Source organism: Narcine bancroftii, chromosome 1 (genome assembly GCF_036971445.1).
Source record: "Narcine bancroftii isolate sNarBan1 chromosome 1, sNarBan1.hap1, whole genome shotgun sequence".
NCBI classification, from domain to species: Eukaryota; Metazoa; Chordata; class Chondrichthyes; order Torpediniformes; family Narcinidae; genus Narcine; species Narcine bancroftii.
The window spans coordinates 23300338-23323220 of NC_091469.1; the positions used below are offsets into that span (position 1 = coordinate 23300338).

The following is a 22883-nucleotide window of genomic DNA, read 5'->3' on the forward strand; positions in this document are numbered from 1 at the left end:
TAATCCTAACTGAAATGTGTGCTGCCAAAGATTTCACATTTCATCAAATACTGCAACTCCGTACTGTTAGGTAAAACATCATGAGATGGGAATGTGCAGGGCTGTAACAAGATGTGAATGCATCCTTGTACTTACAAGATAAGAGAGACATTGATGGATTGAGAGGCAGGAAGCTAGCAGGGAAAGGATAGCAACAGTTTTAGTCATTGGACAAGTAATGATATGATGATGTTCTAAGCACATATCCAAGGGTATAAAAAATCACCATTTTGCTGATAACGGCAGAATGCATTCTCCGACTAACATGTTTAGTTGCAAGTGTTACAATCCGGTAATAAAGAACAAAGAACCCTGATTTCGACTCAGTCTGGTGTTTGTCTCACTCATTCATGAACAAAGCAGACCTAACAGTACCCAAAATCCATATGTAGTCATTAGAAATTTTCAGTCAGCAATAACAGGCAAACAAAAATCCACAAGAGCCATTTTAGGATAAATTGTTGGCTGAGATCATTTAGTTAGTAAGGTTTTTTCTTATAATTTGATAAACTGTGAATTACTGTATAATGTTTTAGTTATTTTGTCAACCTAAGTTATTACAGTGAGCAGGTGTAAAGAACAGCACTCATTCATAGCTGATCATTGATCAACTTTTTTTAATGGGTATTTTTAAACCATCACATTCAAACATTTCAAAAATAGAAAACACTATAGGTCAGGCAACATCTGTGCAAGGAGAAACAGAGCTAATATTTGAAGTCAAAGGCTCTTCAACAAAACTAGAAAAGTGAGAAAAAAAAGTTAGTTTTTAAGTTGAGTTGGAGTGGCATGGATAAGAGAAAGGAAAGATCTGTGGTGAGGTGAGGTGAGATTGCCACATTGATTCTGCTGTCAACACAGATATCTGGTTGTCATGTGTGTGTGTGTGTGTGTGTGTGTGTGTGTGTGTGTGTGTGTGTGTGTGTGTGTGTGTGTGTGTGTGTGTGTGTGTGTGTGTGTGTGTGTGACTTAGAACCAAAAAGAATGGTGGAAATCTGGAAGAGTTGGTCAAGAGATAAAATGAAATATTACAAATGGATCAGATGAATGCAGAACTGGCCCAATGCTGATACATACAGAAAGAAGTCTTCAATTCAGGATTTAATCATAAAGGCTACAACATGCCTAGGAGGAAGAGGGGATGCTGTTCTTCAAGTCTGTGTTTGACTCAATGAAAGAGTGCGAGAGGCAACAAGCAGATAGGTCAGGATGAGGTGGAGAATTAAAGTGTCAGGCCATCGGAAGTTCATCACTGCAGAAGACTAAATTCACAGTGATGACCCTGAGGTTCCAGTTCCCTGTCATTCTTTAAACCTCTCTCCAATCCCACTGTGACCTTCTGCACTCTCCCTGCGTAACCCAACATAGGCTTGAGGAACAACCTCGTATTTTAACTAGACACATTGCAGTCTTCAGGAATCAATATTGAGTTCATCAATTTTACTTGCTTTTTCAGATTGAACCAAAACTGGCTTGGTCTACTGTTGGGTGACCCATCAAAGTTTTTCTCTCATCACACGATTTGCCTGGTTTTATCATCATTCTTTTGGCTTCATGTCTGACCTGCTTTAACGTATCCATATCCCTTTGGTCCATCTCCCTATTAATCTCCAAGAATATTCCCTTTGTCCTATCCACCACTTGCCTGGCAACTTTGTTGTCTCGCTTTTCCTTTCCTAACATAACATAACATAACAATTACAGCACGGAAACAGGCCATTAGGCCCTTCTAGTCCGCACCGAACCAAACACTCCTCTCTAGTCCCACCTACCTGCACAATGACCATAACCCTCCACCTTCTTCTCATCCATATACCTGTCCAGCTTTTTCTTAAATAATAAAATTGACTCTGCCGCCACTATTTCTCCCGGAAGCTCATTCCACACTGCTACCACTCTCTGAGTAAAGAAGTTCCCCCTCATGTTACCTCTAAACCTCTGCCCCTTAACTCTTAACTCATGTCCTCTTGTTTCAATCCCTCCTACTCTTAACGGAAATAGTCTATCCACATCCAATCTGTCTATCCCTTTCATAATCTTAAATACCTCTATCAAATCCCCTCTCAACCTTCTACGCTCCAAAGAATAAAGACCTAATCTGCCCAATCTCTCCCTGTACTCGAGATGCTTAAACCCAGGAAACATTCTGGTAAATCTTCTCTGCACTCTCTCCACTCTGTTTATATCCTTCCTATAATTAGGCGACCAGAACTGCACACAGAACTCTAAATTAGGCCGCACAAACGCCTTATACAGTCTCAACATCACTTCCCAACTCCTATATTCCATGCAATGATTGATAAAGGCCAGCATACTAAAAGCCTTCTTCACCACCCTATTCACGTGAGTTTCTACCTTCAGGGAACGATGTACCGTTACTCCTAAATCCTTCTGCTCTTCTGTATTCATCAATGCTCTCCCATTTACTACGTAATAAACAGTTCCTGACTTTTAATGTTAACTGTTTCTTTATCCATAGATTGCATAGAAATAATGTTTCAGGTCAAAGACACTTTGGTAATTATTATTCTCTCTCTGCTCATACTGACTGTTTTTAATTTCAGATTTCAAGCATCTGTAGTTTTTGATTTTCATCAGCTACATCTAAGTTAGTACATTTTAGATTTTATGAAAATGAATTATATATTTATTGGTTCTCATATCTGGTTTTGTCTACTCTTGCTTTGTCAGTGCCACTCTGTGTATTAATTTCAGCGCAGAAGGAGCCATTTGCCAATCAGTATTTGCATTTTCTGATCAACATCTTAATCTGCAATAAAAACAAAAAATGCTCGAAAAAGTTAAAAGTTGTTGAGACTAATATCACTTCTCCATGCTCTTACTCCTATTATCCTTATAGATTTTTGCACCTTGAATGTCATTCTTAAAAACTCCTTTGATCATCCTATCAAGCAATGAGTTCCAGATATAAACTTCAACCCCATGGGTGAAATGTTTTTGGTCATAAATTCTCCTATAATTTTTCAACCTAAAAATCCATGTTCCATGTTAGTTAACTATAAGGGGAATAATTCATTCCACCTGGGCCTCATTTATTTCCTGTACCACAACAAAATTTCCCCTCCACATTCTCTGTTTCAAAGAGAACAATCTTGGCACTCCCTCCACATTGAACAGAGAAAATTAATGTCTCTTTTAAATCATTTTGAATTAAATTTAAACCAACTTTGAAACATGATCAAAGACTTTGCAGTTTCAGATAGATGGTTCATTTCCGCCCCTCTACAAATTCACCCTGATGTTCACACAGAACCAAATGCATTTGGTTATTAAGATGTGTATAAATCTTATGCAATAATGGATGCCAGATTATAAACTCTGCAATCTCTCAGAGATGTTGGCAAAACACTTTTTTGTTTTAATATAATTCCAGGGAAGGAAATCCAACTAGCTCCACGGTGACTTTGGAAGATAGTGCAATCTGTTTAACTTTGGAAAAAAGTACACTTGAAATAGAAAATGATGACGATTCTGATTTTGACATTCGTTTGGTAAGTACCAATGGATATGAAGAGTCTAATTCATAGGAGGCTGTGTTTTCTCATTATTGCTGCAAATGATTTAAGACAAAAATGTGATTGAATCTTAAATACCGTACATTCATGATATCAATTATTTATATTCTGTCTTTTGTAAATCATACTGATAAATAGCTTGTACTCAGACCTCTTTTATTTAATTAATTATTTGGTCAATTGGCATTAATTTACAAAATGTCAATGTGGGTAAATGGTTTGAGCATAGATTTCCAATTATTTTCTTTCTAGTTGCTATTTTAATTATGAAAAGTGAACTAAAAGATCAATGGTAGCTCTGCAAAGTAACTTTTGTTCATTGTGTTTTAGTTCATTGTCAAGTTATTCATTTTGGATTTATTCCAATGTGGGCACTTAGCAACACTTTCTGCTTAAATGCATCGTGACCTAATTTGCGAAGCAGGTGGTAAATTAGAATTAATACTTGAAAATACAGGAGCACTTCTGAATTGTTTGGCTTAATTAGACTCCTGTGAGCAAGTAAATTAAATAGTGACAAAGTTACTATTAAAATCAATGAGAGGTGAATGAAAATTATTTACAATAAAGAACAACATCAAATTTTTAATCTTCCACAAACCAGTTGTGAAAAATTCGGATGTTTAAGCATTCAAAGTTGATTTTGAGCTTGCACTTACATAATCATCACATTCCCATTTAAAGTCTCCTCACTTAAACTGTGTTGCCATGGAAAAATATATTTTCTTGAAATGAAGAATGACAATATAATTGTAGCATAAAATGTCATACATTTTGCAGTCTTAATGTGCAACATTACAGTGTAGACTAGAGACATGAAAAGAATCTAGCATTTCTACAAACAGACCATTAAGAACATACAATATAGGAACAGAAGTAGGGCATTCAGCCCCTCAAACCTGCTCCACCATCCAACAAGATCATGGCTTATCTTCTAGCCAATTTCCTGACCTGTCTCCATGTCCTTTGATTCCTTTAATGGGCAGAACTCTGTTGATTTCCTGTCAGGAAAAATGGTGCTGGTGACTAACGGCGACTTTCTGCAAGCTACAGAACCACCGTTACTTAACCATATAAAAATCTGGATTTGTGTTTTGAATGCAAGCATTGATTAAACTTCAGCAGCCCGTTGGAGTTGGAAAATTTAAAAGATTTGTATCTGACTATTGAGGAAGTATCTCCTCATCTCAGCCCTTATTTTGAGGCTGTGAACCCTGCTTTTACATCCTTTGGACAAAGGAAATAACCTCCCTACATCTACCCTATTTGTGTCTTTCGTTCCTGTGAAATTTAGAGCAGAGGTTCATCTACTTAATCATTGCTCACATGAGGAATTACTAATATGTACAATTTAGCCTCCCTTGCTTGTGGAGGGAGACTAAATTGTACATAATACTCCAAGCATGATCTCATAAAGGTGCTATATAATGGCAGTGTCATCCTTGCACTTGCAGTCAAACCTTCCTGCAATGTACTAATACTATTTCCCTTCTGAAATGCATGGTGTATCTACATGTCAGTTTTCAGTAGCTTGTGTACAAAGACATCAAGATAGCTTTGACCACATTCAATCCCTCCACATTCTGTGTTTTTCTTCTGAATTAGACAACCGCATTTTTTCCATGCAGTACTCCATTCTACATGATGTCGCCCATTCGAACAGCTTGTCCATATCCCCTTGAAGCCTCTGGATCCTCATAACTGCTCATGTTCCCAATTAATTTTGTGTCATCATTCAAGGTGGAAATATGATATCTGATCCATCAAATCACCAGTGCAGATAGATATCTTCAGCATCTCACTGCAGCAGTCCACCGTCCTTGCAAGTTTTTTGACACCTACCATCATCCTGGTTCATAAGAGGGTGACAATAACAGGCCTCAATGACTATCACCCATGGCATTGACCTCCTCTATTATGAAATGCATTGGGCGTCTAATGATGGAACTCATCAAAGTGCATTTCCCAGAGATACCACGTCCATTTCATTTCCACTGATGATGCTGTAGCCTTTTCTCTCTATTCTGTACTGACCCACCTGGAGAATTATGGCTCATACACTAGGCTGCTGTTCTTCAACATCAGCTCGACATTTAGTACGATAATTTCCCAGAGGCTAGTGGAGAAGCTGTCCTTGCTGGGACCCTTCTCTTTAAATGGACTCTGGACTTCCTCATGGAAAGACCACAAACTCTCTGGGTTGGTAGCACCGTCGTGCTGAGCACTGGCTCACCTCAGGGCTATGTGCTCAGCCTGCTCCTGTTCAAACTATTGACCCATGATGGGTCCAAACCTTACAGTGTCATCAAATTGCTAGATAATAGTACTACGAAGAATAGGTGGAAAATCTTGTGATATGGTGCAAGTGTAACAACCTGAGTCTCAATGTGGATAAAGTATACTTGATTGTGGACTTAAGGAGGACCAGTACAACCACCCTCCAATACACATTAATAACTTGGTAGTGGAGAAAGCGCATGACATCCTGTTTTGCGGAAACTGCCAAAATGTTTGGCCTGGAAGTCAGCCTGAAGAAAACTGAGGTCCTCCATCAGCCAGCTCCCCACCATGACTACCAGCCTCCCTACATCTCCATCGGGCACACAGAACTCAAAACAGTCAACCAGTTTACCTACCTCGGCTGCATCATTTCATCTGATCGACAAAGAAATAGACAACAGACTCACCAAGGCAAATAGCGCCTTTGGAAGACTACACAAAAGAGTCTGGAAAAACAATCACCTGAAGAAACACACAAAGATCAACTTGTACAGAGCCGTTGTCATACCCACGCTCCTGTTCGGCTCCAAATCATGGGTCCTCTACTGGCATCACCTAAGGCTCCTCGAACGCTTCCATCAGCGCTGTCTCCGCTCCATCCTCAACATTCATTGGAATGACTTCATCACCAACATCGAAGTACTCGAGCTGGCAGAGTCCGCAAGCATCGAATCCATGCCGCTGAAGACCCAACTGCGCTGGGTGGGTCACGACTCCAGAATGGAGGACCATCGCCTTCCCAAGATCGTGTTCTATTGCGAGCTCTCCACTGGCCACCGAGACAGAGGTGCACCAAATAAGAGGTACAAGGACTGCCTAAAGAAATCTCTTGGTGCCTGCCCCATTGACCACCGCCAGTGGGCTGATCTCGCCTCCAACCGTGCATCTTGGTGCCTCACAGTTCGGCGGGCAGCAACCTCCTTTGAAGAAGACCGCAGAGTCCACCTCACTGACAAAAGACAAAGGAGGAAAAACCCAACACCCAACCAACCAATTTTCCCTTGCAACCCTGCCTGCTTGTCCCGCATTGGACTTGTCAGTCACCAACGAGCCTGCAGCAGACGTGGACATACCCCTCCATAAATGTTGGTTATATATCTTTGCTTCCTATGGACCTGCTGGGTTCCTCTAGCATTTTTTACTACAACCACAGCATCTGTAGACTTGGATGTTTCACGTCACTATTTTCAAATCGCCTTTGTTGATCAGAGATAATTGGATTTAGTCAAAAAATAATTAAATAATGAGAAAGTTCGGTTTTTCAACAAAAATAATTTAAATGCATTTAACTTAATTCACAGGCAATATTGATTAAAATTAAACAAACACTTGACCACACTTGCCATTTTAAAGAAGGTTAGAAATTCTTTGGAGCTGCACAGTTAACCTAGTGGTTACAGTAGCAACAACCCAGCTTTGAATGCGGCACTGCCTGTAAGAAGTTTCCTCGGGTCCTCTGATGTCCTCCCACCCTCCAAAAGCGTGGTGTTTGTAGGTTAATTGGCATAGTTGCGCAGCACAGGCCCATGGGCCAGAATGAATTGTTACTGTGCTGTATCTCTAAAAAAAAGTTAAAGTTTTTTTTAAAAAGTGAATGCAAACAACTTGGATGATTTAGCCACAGTGGGTTTGGAGCTGAGGGGCCAAATACAAAGTGCATCAGGTGCCTTGGCTGATCTAGGGCAGAGCAAGAGATCAAATATGCTTCCATACACACTGCAACGAGCCAGTAATATTCCAAGGACTCACTAGCTGGTCACTAACACGATCCAAATTCAGTGAATTATATGTTTTGCAATTTGAACAATCCAGCTCTCCTTAAAATGTTTGAATATTTGTATGTATTTTCATTTTTGTATTTTTTTTAATGTTCAGTAAATATAAGGGAACAGCTTGCATATGGATGGTGCTTTTGGGATTTTTTAAACTGAAACATCAGCCATAAAATAGCAAAATAACTGTTCAATTTGGGAGAGTTAGAATATAGACTTTATTAAAATTGTCTTTTTCATTTGTTGCTTCAACTGTTGTCTTCAAGATGCTGAATTTAATTAGTGATGAGTCTTCATTTTGTCGTAACTAAAAATATTTGCATTTATATAGCACAAATGTTGTTACATATGAAATATACCAACAGTAAAAATATTAAAATATCTTTATTGAAATTGCACCTTTAGAAACAAGGTCATTACTTTACCAACCACTTCTTTTCATCTATACTATTGCCTCCATTTTTAAAAAAAGTTCTATTGCTATATGAAGTCCAACTGAATAAGCCATTAATGGATGAAAAGAAACGGAGCCAAGTGCCTGCAAGATTATCCACAAGTATGAATGGTGCCTGTTCAGGTACAGAATCTTTCCTGTCCTCTCTAATGGGATGGTGCCTGTGCCATGGGAATAGTAGTGGTTTCTTTTCATCCAAGTAAGTGAAAATTGTGTGACTGTCCACATTAGTGTAAATGGTGCCAATGCCAAATCCTCACTCAACTAGGTGGAATGGCACCTCCATTTTCCTATACAACAGTACCTCCAAATTAAATAGAAATTCATTGGCTGTAACACATTTTCAAACACTGAGATTGAGGAAGATGCTTTAGGATTGCAAAACGTTTTTGAAAATCTCCTCTCACCTTTCCAATCAGTGCTGTAGAAACCTGCTGGATGACTTGAATACTCTGAGCTGCACCTTCAGCTGAGTGTGTAAACAATTAGGGCCACATAGGACACTGGTTCCCCCCTGCCCACCCAACGACACTTTTTCCCAGTAAGTAACTATCTTTTGGCTTGAGCATTTTGAGTTTATGGAGGTAATTTGTAAGTTGCATGAAATGCCAAGGTTAATTCCTCATTGAGTCTTTCAGTTTGAACACTTGGCACTTCAGCACTTCTTCCAGAGTATCTTGTTCTTCAAGCTACTGTGCTGAGTGGAAGAATGTCATTTGCTGTTGTATAGAAATGAAATCAATGTACATGAATTTCTCCACAGATCAGGCAGCATCTTCAGAGAGAGAAATAGAACTGAAGTTTCAGTTTAATATCCAATCATCATTTCTGATTTAATAATCTCCATAATGTAAAGTTGGTTAAGGGATTTATATTAACCAAGGAACCTCCTTGGAAAAGTCCACTGCACCATTTTAAGCAACAGCCAAAGATCTTGGGATTTTCCTCTGACATTTGAGAAGACAAATGGATTCTCTTTAATATCTCCTCTGAAAGACTGCCTCTCTGACAGTACAGCACTCCCTTGTTCTAGATTTTCTGCACAAGTCTCAGTAGATCTTGAACCAACAGTGTTACTGTTTCTCACTTTATAATTCTCAAAGAACAAAGAGCAGGCACTTTGGCCCACATGCAGTGCCTTCTATAATGTTTGGCACAAAGACATAGTTTTCCTTTATTTGCTCCACAGTGTTCCATTTGTAATCCAATAATTCACATGTGATTAAAGTGCACATTCCAAATTTTATTTGAGTATTTGTGTACATTTTAGTTTGATCATGTAGAAATTACAACACTTCTTATACATAGTTTCCCTTATTTCAGGACTCCATATATTTAGGACATAGCAGTGGTGTGTATATAGTGCTTTATTGCATATCCCTTGCATGTAATGGCTATTTGAAGTCTGTGATTGATAGATATCTCTTGGTGCTGATGATAACCATCTACTGCAGCCATTTTCAGCTCCTGCTTGCTTCAGGGGCTTGTCCCATTAAGTTTTCTCTTTAGCATATGGAGGGCATGCTCAATTGGATTTAGATTGGGTGACTGTCTTAGCCATTCAAGAATTTTCTAGTTTTAGCTTTGAAAAACTCCTTTGTTGCTTTAGAAGTATTGTCTTGCTGTAGGATGAAGCGCCGTCCAATGAATTTGGAGGCATTTGCTCGAACTTAAACAGGTGTTTCTCTACATCTCAGAATTAATTTTGCTACTGCCATCAGGGTTTACATCATCAATGAAGATCAGTACACTAGTACTTGTGGCAGCCATACATAACACCCCCACCACCATGTTTCACAGATGAGGAGGTAAGCCTTGGATCTTGGGCAGTTCCTTTATGCCTCCACACTATGCTCTTACCATCACTCTTGATACAGATTAATCTTAGTCTCATCTGTCCACAGGACATTTTTTCCAGAATTCTGTAGGCTCTTTTAAATATTTTTTGGCAAACTGTAATCTAGCCATCTTGTTTCTATGGCTAACTAGTGGTTTGCAACTTGCAGTGTAACCTCTGTATTTCTTTTCATGATGTCTTCTGCGGACAGTAGTCATTGACACATCCACACCTGCCTCCTGAAGAGTGTTTCTGATCTGACTGACAGACATTTGAGGATTAGATGTGATGAAATGCTTTGAGAGTTTGATCGTGGCCAGAATTAACATGTAACTAAACAAAGGACTGGACCCACTGCAATTTACCGATCGTCACCATCACTCCACTACAGATGCAATTTTGCTGGCTTTCCACTCAGCTCTGGATCACTTCAAACAGCAATTCATACATACAGCTGCTCTACATCAACGACAGCTCAGCCTTCTACACCATTATTTCCTCAATGCTAGTCAACGACCTCAAAAACCTGGGCCTCTGTACTCCCCTCTGCAACTGGATCCTTGACTTCCTTATCAGATGGCCACAGTTGGTATGAATTGGAAGCAACATTTCCACCTCACTGACTGTCAACACAGGCTCACCTCAAAGATGTGTGCTTAGCCCACTGCTCTACTCACTATACACCCATGACTATTAGGCCAGGCACAATTCCAATGCTATCTACAAAATTTGCCAACAACACCACGGCAGAATCACAAAGGACAATGAGAAAGCATAGAGGAGGGAGAGAGATCAGCTCGTTGAGTTGTATCACACCATCAACTTTGCACTCAACGTTAGCAAAACCAAGTAGATGATTGTTGGCTTCAGGAGAAAGTCATGAGAACACAAACCAGTCCTCATCAAGGGCTCAGTAATGGAGCAGATCAAGAATTTCAAATTTCTGAGTGTCAACATCTCTGAGGATCTATCCTGGAGCCTCCATGTCAATGCAATCACAAAGAAGGCTCGCCAATGGTTCTATTTTGTGAGGTGTTTGAGGAGATTCGGTATGTCATCGAAGATTCTCACACTTCTACAGGTGTACCTTGTCCGTATCAGTGTCTGGTACCGCTCAAGCCAAGAAAATACTCCAGAGGATTGTTAACTTGGCCTGCGACATCATGGGCACCAGACTTCACTCCTTTGAGGACATCAACAAGAGGTGGTGTCTTAAGAAAGCAACCTTGATCCTTAAGGATCCCCACTACCTAGGCCATGTCCTCTTCACTCTGCTTCCATCAGGAAAAAAGGTACAGGAGCCTGAAGACAAGCGCTTAGCAGCACAAGGACAGCTTCTTCCCACTGCTATCAGATTACTAAATATAAATGAATCAAAGATGCTGCCTTTCTTTGACTTTTCGTGCACTACTTTTATTCATTTTGGTGAGGAAGTTTTATATGAATGTTTGCAATGTGATGCTGTCACAAAACAAATTTTTTGACTCATTCATGACAATAAATTTTGATTCTGAATTCTAACATCAGCAGTGGAAGTCTTCTTTGGCCAACCAGTCCCTTTGTGATTACTAAGCTCATCAGTATGCTCTTTCTTCTTAATGATGTTCCAAACTCTTCATTTTGGCAATCCTAAAGTCTGGATGATCTCTCTTACTGTTTTGTTCTTGTTTTTCAGCCTCTTAATGGCTTCTTTGACTTTCATTGGCACAACACTGCTCCTTGTGTTGAAAAATGGCAACTACAGACTCCAAAGGTGATCAAAAGCTTAGAAGCAAGCCTAGTTCACTTATACTTGCACCAAGGAAGTAATTAAACATACCTGAGTACTCACAAACACTTGTGAAGCCAAAAGTCCTAAACATTAGGGTGCCCTGAAACAAGGGGACAATGCGTAAAAAAAAAAAGTGCTGTAATCTCTAAATGGACAAACCAAAATGTGTACAAATAACCTTGAATAAAATCTGGACTGTGCGCTTTAATCACATGTGAATTGTTTGAGTACAAATTTACTGTGGACCCCAGGGGCAAGTAAAGGAAAAAAAATTGTCTTTGTCCAAACATTATGGAGGGCGCTGTATCTGTGCTGAACATTATGCTCAAGTTAGTCTGCTGCTTGCCTATGATGCAAATCCTTGATTGCCTGCATATTTATATGTCCGTCACGAAGCCTCTTGAACATTGCTTTAGTATCTGCTTCCAGCACTACACCTGGCAGACCACTCCAGGCACCCACCACTCTCCCTGTGTGCAGAAATAAATAAAAAGAATTGCCACACACGTCTCCTTTAAACTTGCAGCCTTTCATCTTAAATGCTTTTAGTAGGTTACCTTTTTACCCGGGGGAAAAAAGATTCAGACTGTTCTATTGTCTATTATCAGATTGTCTCTCATAATTTTATAAACTTCTATCAGGTTTTGTTACAGCCTCTAAAACACCAGAGAAAATAAATGAAATTTGTTTAACCTCCCCTTGAGGCTCATACCCTCTAATCCAGAGATTTTATGCCTCTATTTATTTGCTTTACACAAGGTAATAAATCATGTTAGGTTTGTGATTTCATAGCTTCTGTTTAGAGGATGAACTAGATTAACATTACAAGCTACAAAAATATCGACTACTGAAAATTATCTTTGCACTGTTAATCTGCTGTAACAACACAAGATGCATTGAAATGTTCTTGTACTAAAAACCATGAGCACTTAAGCACTCAAAAATGAACATTTTTTTTCCCGAAAGTTATAATTTGGTAATATCAAGAATGTGTGAAGAGAAGAATATCAAGAGAAAGGTCAAATTCTCTATTGATGATACTTCTGGAAGGAATCATTAAATATTGCTGCTTCTATTTCACTGCACAAAAGGTTGTTACACTTTAGGACCAGGCGATCAGCATTTCCAGTCCTTGCTAACTCCAGGACTGCGATAACCATCTAACCATTTACGGAGCGGAAACAGGCCATGTTGGCCTTTCGAGTCCGCACCGGTTCACTGATTTTGTGCGCCCTCTTCAGGCATTGGTGATTTTAAGTGTAGTATATCTTTGAGAATTTTAACATCTATCCATAGTTACTCTGTACTTTGGATGTGAAATCTCATATTAAAATATTCAAAAACATTGGCTGTGTGGGAGAAGCCAGTGAGTGGCCGTGGACAATTACTTGATCCCAGGTTACGACTTTTTCTAATGCTCGTACACTTCTTGCACATGCATAATCTTTCCTTGCCTTCATGGGTGTACAGTATGGAAACAGCATGGCAAATGAAACAATTTTCCTCAAGGGTAAAATTTAGATCATGGTGGTAGACTCATTTTACTGCTCTTTGCTTTCATTCTCACACTTCTGATGAAAATGGCTGTTTAAAGACCAAATTAAACTGAACATCAAAAGCTAGTATTGAACCACCCTACCATACAAGTACCTGGTTTTGAAGTAATTTGGGCAAATGTTTAAAAAGAAAAAAAATGACCGTCTCTTGCACAAGCAGGACCATATTATCGAATTTAAGTGCGAGTTAATTTTGTGTTCAAGATTTAGAAATCAATGGTCGAAAACTATTTCCAGACTGCCAGAGCCTTATCAAAGTGACTTCAGTACAATGGAACCCTGTGCTTGTGTGTAAAGACCTTGACTTTTCCTCCAGTTGCATCCTGGTACACATGACTATTAGGGTGAAGTCCAGGGAAGGGCTGCCACCTACTGGGAAATGGGATATAGGAAGGTTATTAGATCAGCTGATGCCAGATGTACAAGAAGCCATAAAGATTGTCCTTTGTATTTTACACACTGGGAAACCAACCATTGAATAAACCATTTCCACTTGAGGCAATGCAGCCTTATTCATGATAAAATCATTGTTTAAGAATTATTTGACCTGATGATTTGACATGGAACAAGAATATCAGAAATCTGACCACTTTTTCCTGTCAAATTAACTGAAAACAAGCAATTGCCCAGATCCCAAAAGTGTAGCTTGTCCCAGGTTGTGGAAGAATGGCATTTATGACCTGTTCTGTTATGAACTGGAGGGCAGAAAAGGGTTCAGCATGTCAGATACTGAAAATATAACTCAAATATTTTACATTTGTGAATGACTATAATGGAAACAGTTACATTTAATTCTGCACATCAATCTCTCTGAGATTTTATCAAATGCAAATACACCATATCCACTCATTCAAGTGCCTTGCCATTCAGCATAAGCGATCATGTCTGTCCGTCCATCACAATCTCTGACCTTCCGAATTGTAGTTGTAGCCTCTTCTTCGGTGAAGGTTCCATCTTTGAGCTGAGACCGTTGTCGATGATAAGATCATGATTATACAAGGGAAAAATACTGAAGTGGTTTCCCATTACTGCCTTCAGTTGCAGTGTCCTTACTGGATAGGTAACCCTAGCCATTGATCATCAGATTCATCTGCCCAGTGTTTTTAGTTTTACAACCATAAATTACAATTTATAGAATCTGCTTGTAAAAACCATCCACCATCTGCAATTCATGGTTTCAGGTGTCCCTAATTGGGAGGCTAAACAGGTTCTAAACCTTGCCCAAGCGTGACCTGTAAGCTATCGGACAGGAGGAGTGGCTTAAATCTCCTTTTGCTGAGCAGTTGTGTTGCACTGACACTGATCCATATCCCTTATCTCTTCAATGTGTTTCATCTTCAAAAGCATCATGGTTCCAAATATTTCAGAGCTCTGTGGAATCAATCATTGGAATGTTTGGATACTGGGTAAAACAGAGAATGCAGGAATGTGGAAGAAAGGGGTGGTCATTTAGAATGGGGAAACACAGAAGAATGGTCAAGTGTTCTACATCTTCAACTCCATCCCTCTTCTACAGTGTCCAAAATGTTTTCAACCTTTATCTTGAATATCTGCATCCCAATGGCATGCAAAAAATACCCAAGACTTTGAGCATCTGAAATGGTAAGCTCTAGAGTACATCCCCAATCATGAGAAACATCCTGTCACCCTTGCAAGACATTTGAGAATTTCGTTATCAGATCAATATTCCACAAACATTGAAATATAATGTTGACATTTTGTGGTTCAGGGGAAAGGTATTAATTAAATGAATCATTTTAAATTTTAACCTTTTTTTTAACTTACACAGAACTGCATCCCATGAAGGTTATTGCAGCATTAGAAACCTTTAGTACAACTGCCTTCCTTAAGAAGATTTTTCTTTTTAACCTAGTAAATCGACTGGATGAATTTGTTGGACGGATGTCAGCACAGACAGAGTATAAACCCAGCCTAAACATTCCTCCACCACATGGACAGGAGACATACTCTACACTCCGGCTAATTGAAGAATTAACACAGAAGTCCTGTTTATAAAAGAGAGAATTGTATAACCTCAGTTACGTGCCATGGACCTTGTCAACTGACATTAAGCAGGCCAGGATTCCAAAAGAACATTTCACACTTCAGCACCAAGTCTATGTTGCTTGTTCTACAAATAGCTCTTTATTTTTTTCATTTTTGTGATTCCTCCCTGGGGAAAAAAAATTCAGCATTTTTACTGGTTCTGAAATTCTACCAGATTTCTATTTTGTTACTTTGCTGGTTTTGATTGCATACATTTCAGAATCTGGAAGTTTTAAAAGAAAAAGGTTTTTCGGATGCCAAAAACACTTGTGCCTGAAGCGTGAGTGTTAACTTTTCTATTTTGTTAAATTTCCTAAGAAGCAATCTTTTAACCAGTGTATGGATAAAATTGTCTACTTTGTACTTGCATTGAATTGCAATGTTTGCACATGACTACATTAACAAATATTCCAGAAACTGTAGTTTCACTTATCTGTCAGTTTAAAAAAAGTTTACAGAAATGTATACACCATCTCAATGTCTATTTTAAATATGACAAAGAGTCTATTTTAATGAACTCTTTCTGGGAGGTCTTAAAAGTATCTAAATAAATATCTTTAAAATTGTATGAAGTTCGCTTGAGATGCTTCCTGCAGCATAATTAATATTCACTTAACAAAACTTGTGTACAGGAATTAAATGTCAAATCTATGTTCTTATGAGTTATTATAATGAATGGCTTGCTGAAATTTATGCTGCATTATATGTATGTAAATTATATAGGACAGGAGTTTTGTTGCCATTCTGAATTACTGTAAATCTTTCTGCAAGCAATCATATTCCGATTATTTAAATGTTACTTTATTGTTGAGCATTTATTTATTTAAATTGGTCTTGCTGCAGCCATTTTTCTGGTAATGGGAAGATTCTTGGCAACCCCTGGTGGATGTGGTTTAGCATTGCACAGCCTTAAGGGCAAACTGAACTAGTTTCACATGCCAATGTTTTGACTCAATTAGAAAGCACTTAGAAAGAAACCACCAGCAGAGAATAAAAAAAAGTTAACAAAACTACAGAATTGTTCTTTTTTAAAAAAAAATTTGCCACCTCCCATGATTTGCCTTTCTTGGTACAAGTTGAGAACAAAACATGAAGAATGGATTGCTTTGCATCTTTAAAAATTAATTCTGCCTTGGAGTCCAGCTGTGTTTTTAAAGCATAGCCAGAGGGAGAAAATGCACCTAACAAGAAGGTAAGTGTCTGTGAAATGTACTTTTTGATAGCCATGGCCAGTCCTTGATGTCATGGAGCTGTGGCTCCAAGGTTCATGCCAGATGTTGTTGAATATTCATAGACTACTTTGGCAAAGGGGTTTGAAAACAGAATGATACTTCCCATCCACCCACTTCCCCACTCCCTATTTCCCATCCCACCCACTTCTCCCCTCCCTAGTTGTAATCGCACTCACTTCTCTTCCCCCACCCCAAAATCATGTGAGCAAGAATTGAACCTAAAATAGTGTTTTAAAAATGTATAGCATCCACCAAATATCAGTTGCTGGTGCAGTTTACTGTGCTACTGATGAGCCTGTGTTATTCTGTATTTATATAAAGGATACAAATGTGCTTCAATATGCAACATTACGTGATGTGCATGGCAGTATAAATGTGGAACTGCAAACTCAAGGTGCTACAACTGTTTGCTTGCTCTATGCATATCTACACCACCTCATCCCACTTGTCCTCATATTCACTTTGGAAACAAAGCCATCTTAAATCTAACATCCATTTTAGTTGTGTCCTAGACAAAACAAGTGGCTCTAATCTACCTGCAATGAAGGACACTAGGGTGCTCATTTCCTGTCTCTAACCCACACAGCACCAAATTGCTTGGATAACCTGTTATCTTGACATTGTACTGTCAGTGGATTATCTATCTATCTATTTATTTATTTATTTTACTATGTTTTCATTTGCATTTGAAATTAGTTCCACTTAACTGTTTTGCACATACCATTTGGGAATATTTCACTGTTGCTTCTCATAGCCAATATAAGAATAATTTCTGTTGCCCTCTAGAAGTTCCAAGATTTCAAAGGCTTGTCTAATATGTAATGGATGGCTGAGTGTGAATACATAGATTCAGTAGTCCACGTAGATGTTGCGATGGTCACATGACAATTTTTAAAATTGCATCTGACAAATGGTATAAATTCCATACAAACTTTCCTCTCTAGATTGCTTCAGTCTTGTCCTCAGCTGTGTCCAGGATCTGCAGGCAAGGACACTGCTTCACTGCTCTTGCTATGGCAGTTAAAAATAGTTGGCCATAACTGTAGAGGAACCAAAGCCATTCTGAAATTTGTCACAAAGATTATTTGCAGGGAACAGCTATAACGTGAAAACCTGGTGTTTTCAAGAATGAATTCTAATGTCAATTATTATAATTACTCTTTCCATTCATTCCTTTTACTGATGATGAATGATACTGAAAGTTGTTGACTGCATTACTAGTAAACTAGCTCTAGTGTGAGGCAGGATTGGTAATGTGACTGTAATTAGAAGGGACTGGAGTTGGGAATGGTGAGACCCATTTTCAATTGTTTTGCTACTAATCCAGGAGTTAAACAGAATCTTCCCTAGTATCTGTCATTGAAATGCCCAAAACAATGTGTAAAGATGATTAATTTCAAGTTATTTACTACACTAAGGAACTTTTTCGCTGTCAGGGGTTCAAGAAAATCCATGCAATCTCCCCAAAGCTGGAAAGAACAAAGTATAACACCCATGTTGCACCTTCATGCAATTGTAATGGCAGGTACAACTGGTATATTTAAAATAATTCCTCAACAGAAGCATAATTTGAGGTAAATTCTGTTTCTTGTAGTGAGCTTGAAACCCTTCTTTAAGGACCTGGTTTGGTTAGTTTCTGAAATGAACTAAAAATTACTCCTGATGTGAGCGGAAGCTGGATTCTCTGAATTATTATATCAGGAACACAATTAGTAAGATGCAACATATGTTCTAAGAAATAACACTTAACAGTATTTGTGCAGACAACCTAGAAAATGGCCACATTCACAAGATACTCCATCTAGGACAATCATACATTTTCATGACTCACTATCAGGCAGCACCAGATTACAACTAGCCGACCCTGATGAAGACATGGACAGCACGGTTAGCTTAGTGGTTAGCACAACGCCTTTACAGTGCTAGCGATTGGAACCAGTCCAGGGTTTGAATTCTGCACTGTCTGTAAGGGGTTTGTACATTCTCCCCGTATCTGTGTAGGTTTTCTCCAGGGGCTCCAGTTTCATCACGCTGTTCAAAATGTACCAGGGGTGTAAATTGGGCTGCATGGACTTGTGGGCTGAAATGGCCTGTTACCATGCTGTATGTACAATTTTTTAAATTAAAAGAACTTCACTCGCTTGCAGTTAGGGGTTACATCACCTGAAACAACCTGTTGAGAATGCAGAATCAAAGATGTCCTCAGACAATTATTTAAAGCATTTTCCTTAGGTGAAAAAGTCATGCTAATTGTGTTACTGGGTTAAAAAATATCAAATCACACCAACAACTGGGGAAAATTAAATTGTTAATTAAATATATCGATTGAAAATCTTGCATTAACAAAGGTCACTATGAAACTAAATAGCCATAAACTGAGTTGAATAAAAAAACAGAAGGAACTCTTCTATCTTGAGAGATGATCTGACATGCATCTCTAGAATCACAGAATTTGGGTCAGCTCTTCAATGTTCTTTGAAGCAATCTCGCAAGCTACTCAATTCAAAGGATGAATAGCAAACACATGCCAGTGACATCTACACTCTATGAAAACATGATTAATACCAAGCAAAATGTAGTTTGAAGAGCTGAAATGTTAAGAATGAAGAACAGTCAAACTTATGAATGTGTGACCTAAGTATCTAACTTCAAATAGATGCAATAGTTTACTTTTCTGAACACGCCTTGAAATAAATTCCATTTTCTGAAGTCTTTGTCTCATTTAACTTTCTCCATTTTCCATCATATTTGCCTCACAATGGTGTGGTGGACTAGATTCTAGCCAGAATTCTAGCAAAGCACAAAATATCAGGAAACTTCAGTTTTAAGCATCCACAATATTCCACTATTGTTTTATTTAAACTCAACGATTGCACTCTGATGATGCTTAGTTTTTTTTTTAATTTAAAAATGAATTGCAAGTATAATTTTCGGTGGGTATGGAAGCACGCTAATTGGGTGTTAGCAAAATCTGAGTACAGACCAGCATTGGAGTTTACATCTATACCCTCTATATGCCCACCGCCCTTTCTGCAATGTTGGAGCAGAAGTTCAAGTGTTCATCAGTAATTGGAAAAACACTGGCCTTGACCCTAGAGGAGCTGATCTTGAGGCTTCCATACCTTGTTTGCAGTGGTGACGTTATGCTACACAAGAATCGCGGAAATAAGCATGCAATCGTGCCCACTGAACCAGGACACACGCGAACCCTGAGTTCAGCATCTACGCATGCGTGGGACCCGCGCACAAACCCTGTGTTCAGCATCTACGCATGCGTAGGACCCACCCACATCGCAGGAGGGTCTGTTCCACGCGTGAACGTAATTCCGCCCACAGTTGTCCATGCAATCCGAACGCATGCGTAGATCCTCGCTGCATTACGCCGGGGCATCCGGCTTTGCCGCGCTTGAAGTAGCGTGAACGTGCCCTTAAGGCGGTCCATCCCTATCCAGGTTTTGTTCGGGGGCACCCGATGAGATCGTTAGCCTGCCGGTAAGTATGGCAGGCCTTCTGAACCGGAGCCGGCTCTGTTGGTGTCCACTGATCTACCGGTGCATTCAGTTCCCGAGGATAAGCGACGTCCGGAGGCTACGGCACGCACTCCCGGTGAGTCCCACTCCAATTCCCTCCCCCTGATGTCCCTTTGCGCCTGCGCAGGCCCGCTCTCAGCCGGTGGTCACCAGCTCCAACGGCAGTTTATAATTTGAACTGCACCTGGCGCCCGACAATCTCACCTGCTCTGTTTCCCCGCCCTCCTATGTTCCCTCGCATTCTTATTGGTTATCTTTGGTCTTATTTCCACGTGATTGGCGGAAGACATGTCCATCCAATAAAATCCTTCACACCATTGAACCTTCCTTTGGCAACTCGCCATCAATTCCACCCACTCTATCCTGTGCTTAACTGTCATTCGTCCTCTTGAGTCACATGACCTATTATTGCCAATGACCGACATATTTCTGCAACACTCGTATTAGTTAGCCTTTTACCCCGACTATAGCAATGATTAGCACATCAGTCAGCTGCAATCCGCCAATTATTATAATCACAACAGCTCAGGAGGTAGAAGGTGAAGCTGTCACCTGAAATAGCCATCTACAACAAATAAGGAGTCCATTGCATTTCTACATGTCAGTGTACATAAATAGTTTTGTATATGAATGTTGTAGGTTAACTTGTTCAACTTTATCATACGATTGCATCAGCGTTCTCCGGTCCATGGCATTAAACCCTAAATACATACAGACAAATGCACACACAATTAATAAATAGAGTCAGTGGGTTCTTTAGCAGTTCAGTAGTCATTCAGCGCTCTCATTGACCATGGAAAGAAGCCTAGTGGTTCTGGCTGTAATACTTTTGTATCTCTTCCCCGATGGGAGTAGCTGGAAGATGCTGTACACAGAGTGGTAGGAGTCCTTGCAGATTTTGTAAGCCCTCTTTAAACACCAGTCTTGGTAAATCACATCACTAGGTTGGAAGAAGATCCCAGTGATCCTCTCTGCCACTGTTATTTGACCTCTGATCCAATGCTCTATGACAACTGTACCACACGGGTGTAGTTGGCCAGGACACACTCGATAGAAAATTGGCAGTTACATAGAGAGGTTGAATCCCAATGAGGACAGCTTCTCCAGCAGCCTCTGGGATTAAATGCCAAGCTGATGTCAATGAACCACAGCCTGGCATATGAGGCATCATTCTCCAGGTAGGTCAGAATAAAGGGGGAATCCTATAACATTGCCAGTGAACCAGTTCCATCTGTAGGCGAATTGAAAGAGGTCCAGTGTCTCTGGGATGTGTGTTTTGATACGTTCCATCACCAGATGCTCAAAGCATTTCAAAATAGTGGAAGTCAGGGCAGTAGTCGTTGAGGCCTGTTAATGTCACCTGTTTGGTACTGAGATGATGATAGCTGCCTTGAAACCTGCAGGAACAGTGGACTGCTACAATGAAATTTTGAAAATCCCCATAAAGACTTGCATCAATTGGTCTGCATAGTCCTTCAGTACTAGACCAGGTATGTTGTCTGGTCCCACTGCCTTGTGTGTGTTCACACCCTGCATAGGATTGTCCTGAACTTGGCTGCAGGGGGAGATGGAGCTCTTTTTTGAATTAGCCTGTTCTTCACGTCGAACCATGTAAAGATGTTCAGTACGTCTGGAAGGGAGACATTGTTGTCTTTGACAAGGTTGTCTTGTAAACTCTTAATTGTTTTGATATTTTACCACATGTGCCTCCTATTACCGGTGTTGCGCACCTGACTATGATTCTCTCTGTGTACCCACGCTTTGCCTTCCAGATTGCACAAGAGAATTCGGCTCTGGCTGATCTTAGTGCCAACTTGTCTTCTGTCAAACTGCTTGCAGAAGAACCCTTCCAGTTGTAGGTTACTGAATACAGATGAATACAGATGTGGGTACAATGACATAAAAAACAACATTGGTAAAATTTGGAAAGGGGTACACTGAAGGAATTTGAGGAGCTAGGTACTAAATTTAAAAGCAGAAACAAAATGGTTTCTGGGTTGCTACCTGAGCCATGTGCAAACTGACACAATTGTTAAAATTCAGGAATTAAATATGTAGCTAAAAGAGTGGTGTGGGAGAAGTGGGTTTGAATTTGGGGATATTGGTGCCAGTATTGGGAAAGGAGGGAGTTCCTGCGATGGGATGGAATCCATCTGAACTGTGTGGGCCCAGAGTCCTTGTAAATCACCTCACTAGGGCGGTGGATAGGGCTTTACACAAAATAACAGTAGTTGGGTTCAATAGATTGGAAAATTATGGATTGTAGCTGCGCACTACTCGAAAGAAACACACACACACACACACACACACACACACGAGTGCAGTCAGGTTTATCTCTGTTTAATTGGGGGCTCAGGCTCAACTTTTATATCTTTTGTGTTCCCGCCGTTTACCCCTTTTTACTGACACAATGCATAAATAAAGTGGGTTTCCAGCATGTGGGTACCCTCTTGCATGACAATCCTTTCTTCCCTGCACGCTGTCCCTGTCTGTTGGCTCTGCAGTTGGGCTAGTGCCATTTTGGGGTCGCTGGCCCTTAAGCTACCCATCTACCGGTTCACTTGCGAGGGCCAGTGCTGCTGCGTGGTCTGCTGGCTTTTAGGTGCACTCACCATCCAGAGCATCGGTTTGATCATCACAGGATAAAGTTAAAGGAATTGAGAATGACGGGGGTGGGGTGGGGGGGAGTGGCTATGCTGGGTGGCTGAGCAGACATGTTGTTCTGAGCTCGCCAAGAAAATCCTCTAAAATTTACTATGTCCTTAAATATCAGCGAAGCTGATGGTGAAAGACAGTGTAAATCAGATATTTAAGGTCATAGTAAAAATTT

At 39.8% G+C, this 22883-nt stretch overlaps 2 protein-coding genes across 20 annotated transcripts in view; both read left to right on the forward strand.

The window, feature by feature from the left end:
* Window positions 1-16301, forward strand: part of pip5k1ba (phosphatidylinositol-4-phosphate 5-kinase, type I, beta a) — a 200238-nt gene extending 183937 nt beyond the window's left edge. For 14 of the 19 annotated variants that reach the window (XM_069922100.1, XM_069922180.1, XM_069922110.1 and 11 more), the window contains 2 exons: window positions 3434-3551; window positions 5181-7898. In XM_069922100.1, coding sequence (XP_069778201.1) covers window positions 3434-3551; window positions 5181-5276 — 214 coding nt within the window. In that variant the 3' untranslated portion in view covers window positions 5277-7898. Of the gene's footprint in view, window positions 1-2603; window positions 2648-3433; window positions 3552-5180; window positions 7901-15034 lie in introns of those variants that run through there. The other 5 variants (XM_069922227.1, XM_069922219.1, XM_069922208.1 and 2 more) reach the window with 5 other exon arrangements.
* Window positions 16302-19810: 3509 nt separating this feature from the next.
* The window catches only part of fxn (frataxin), a 42558-nt gene continuing 39485 nt past the window's right edge, over window positions 19811-22883 (forward strand). The window contains exon 1 of the mRNA XM_069922247.1: window positions 19811-20129. Coding sequence (XP_069778348.1) covers window positions 20022-20129 — 108 coding nt within the window. The 5' untranslated portion in view covers window positions 19811-20021. The remainder of the gene's footprint in view (window positions 20130-22883) is intronic.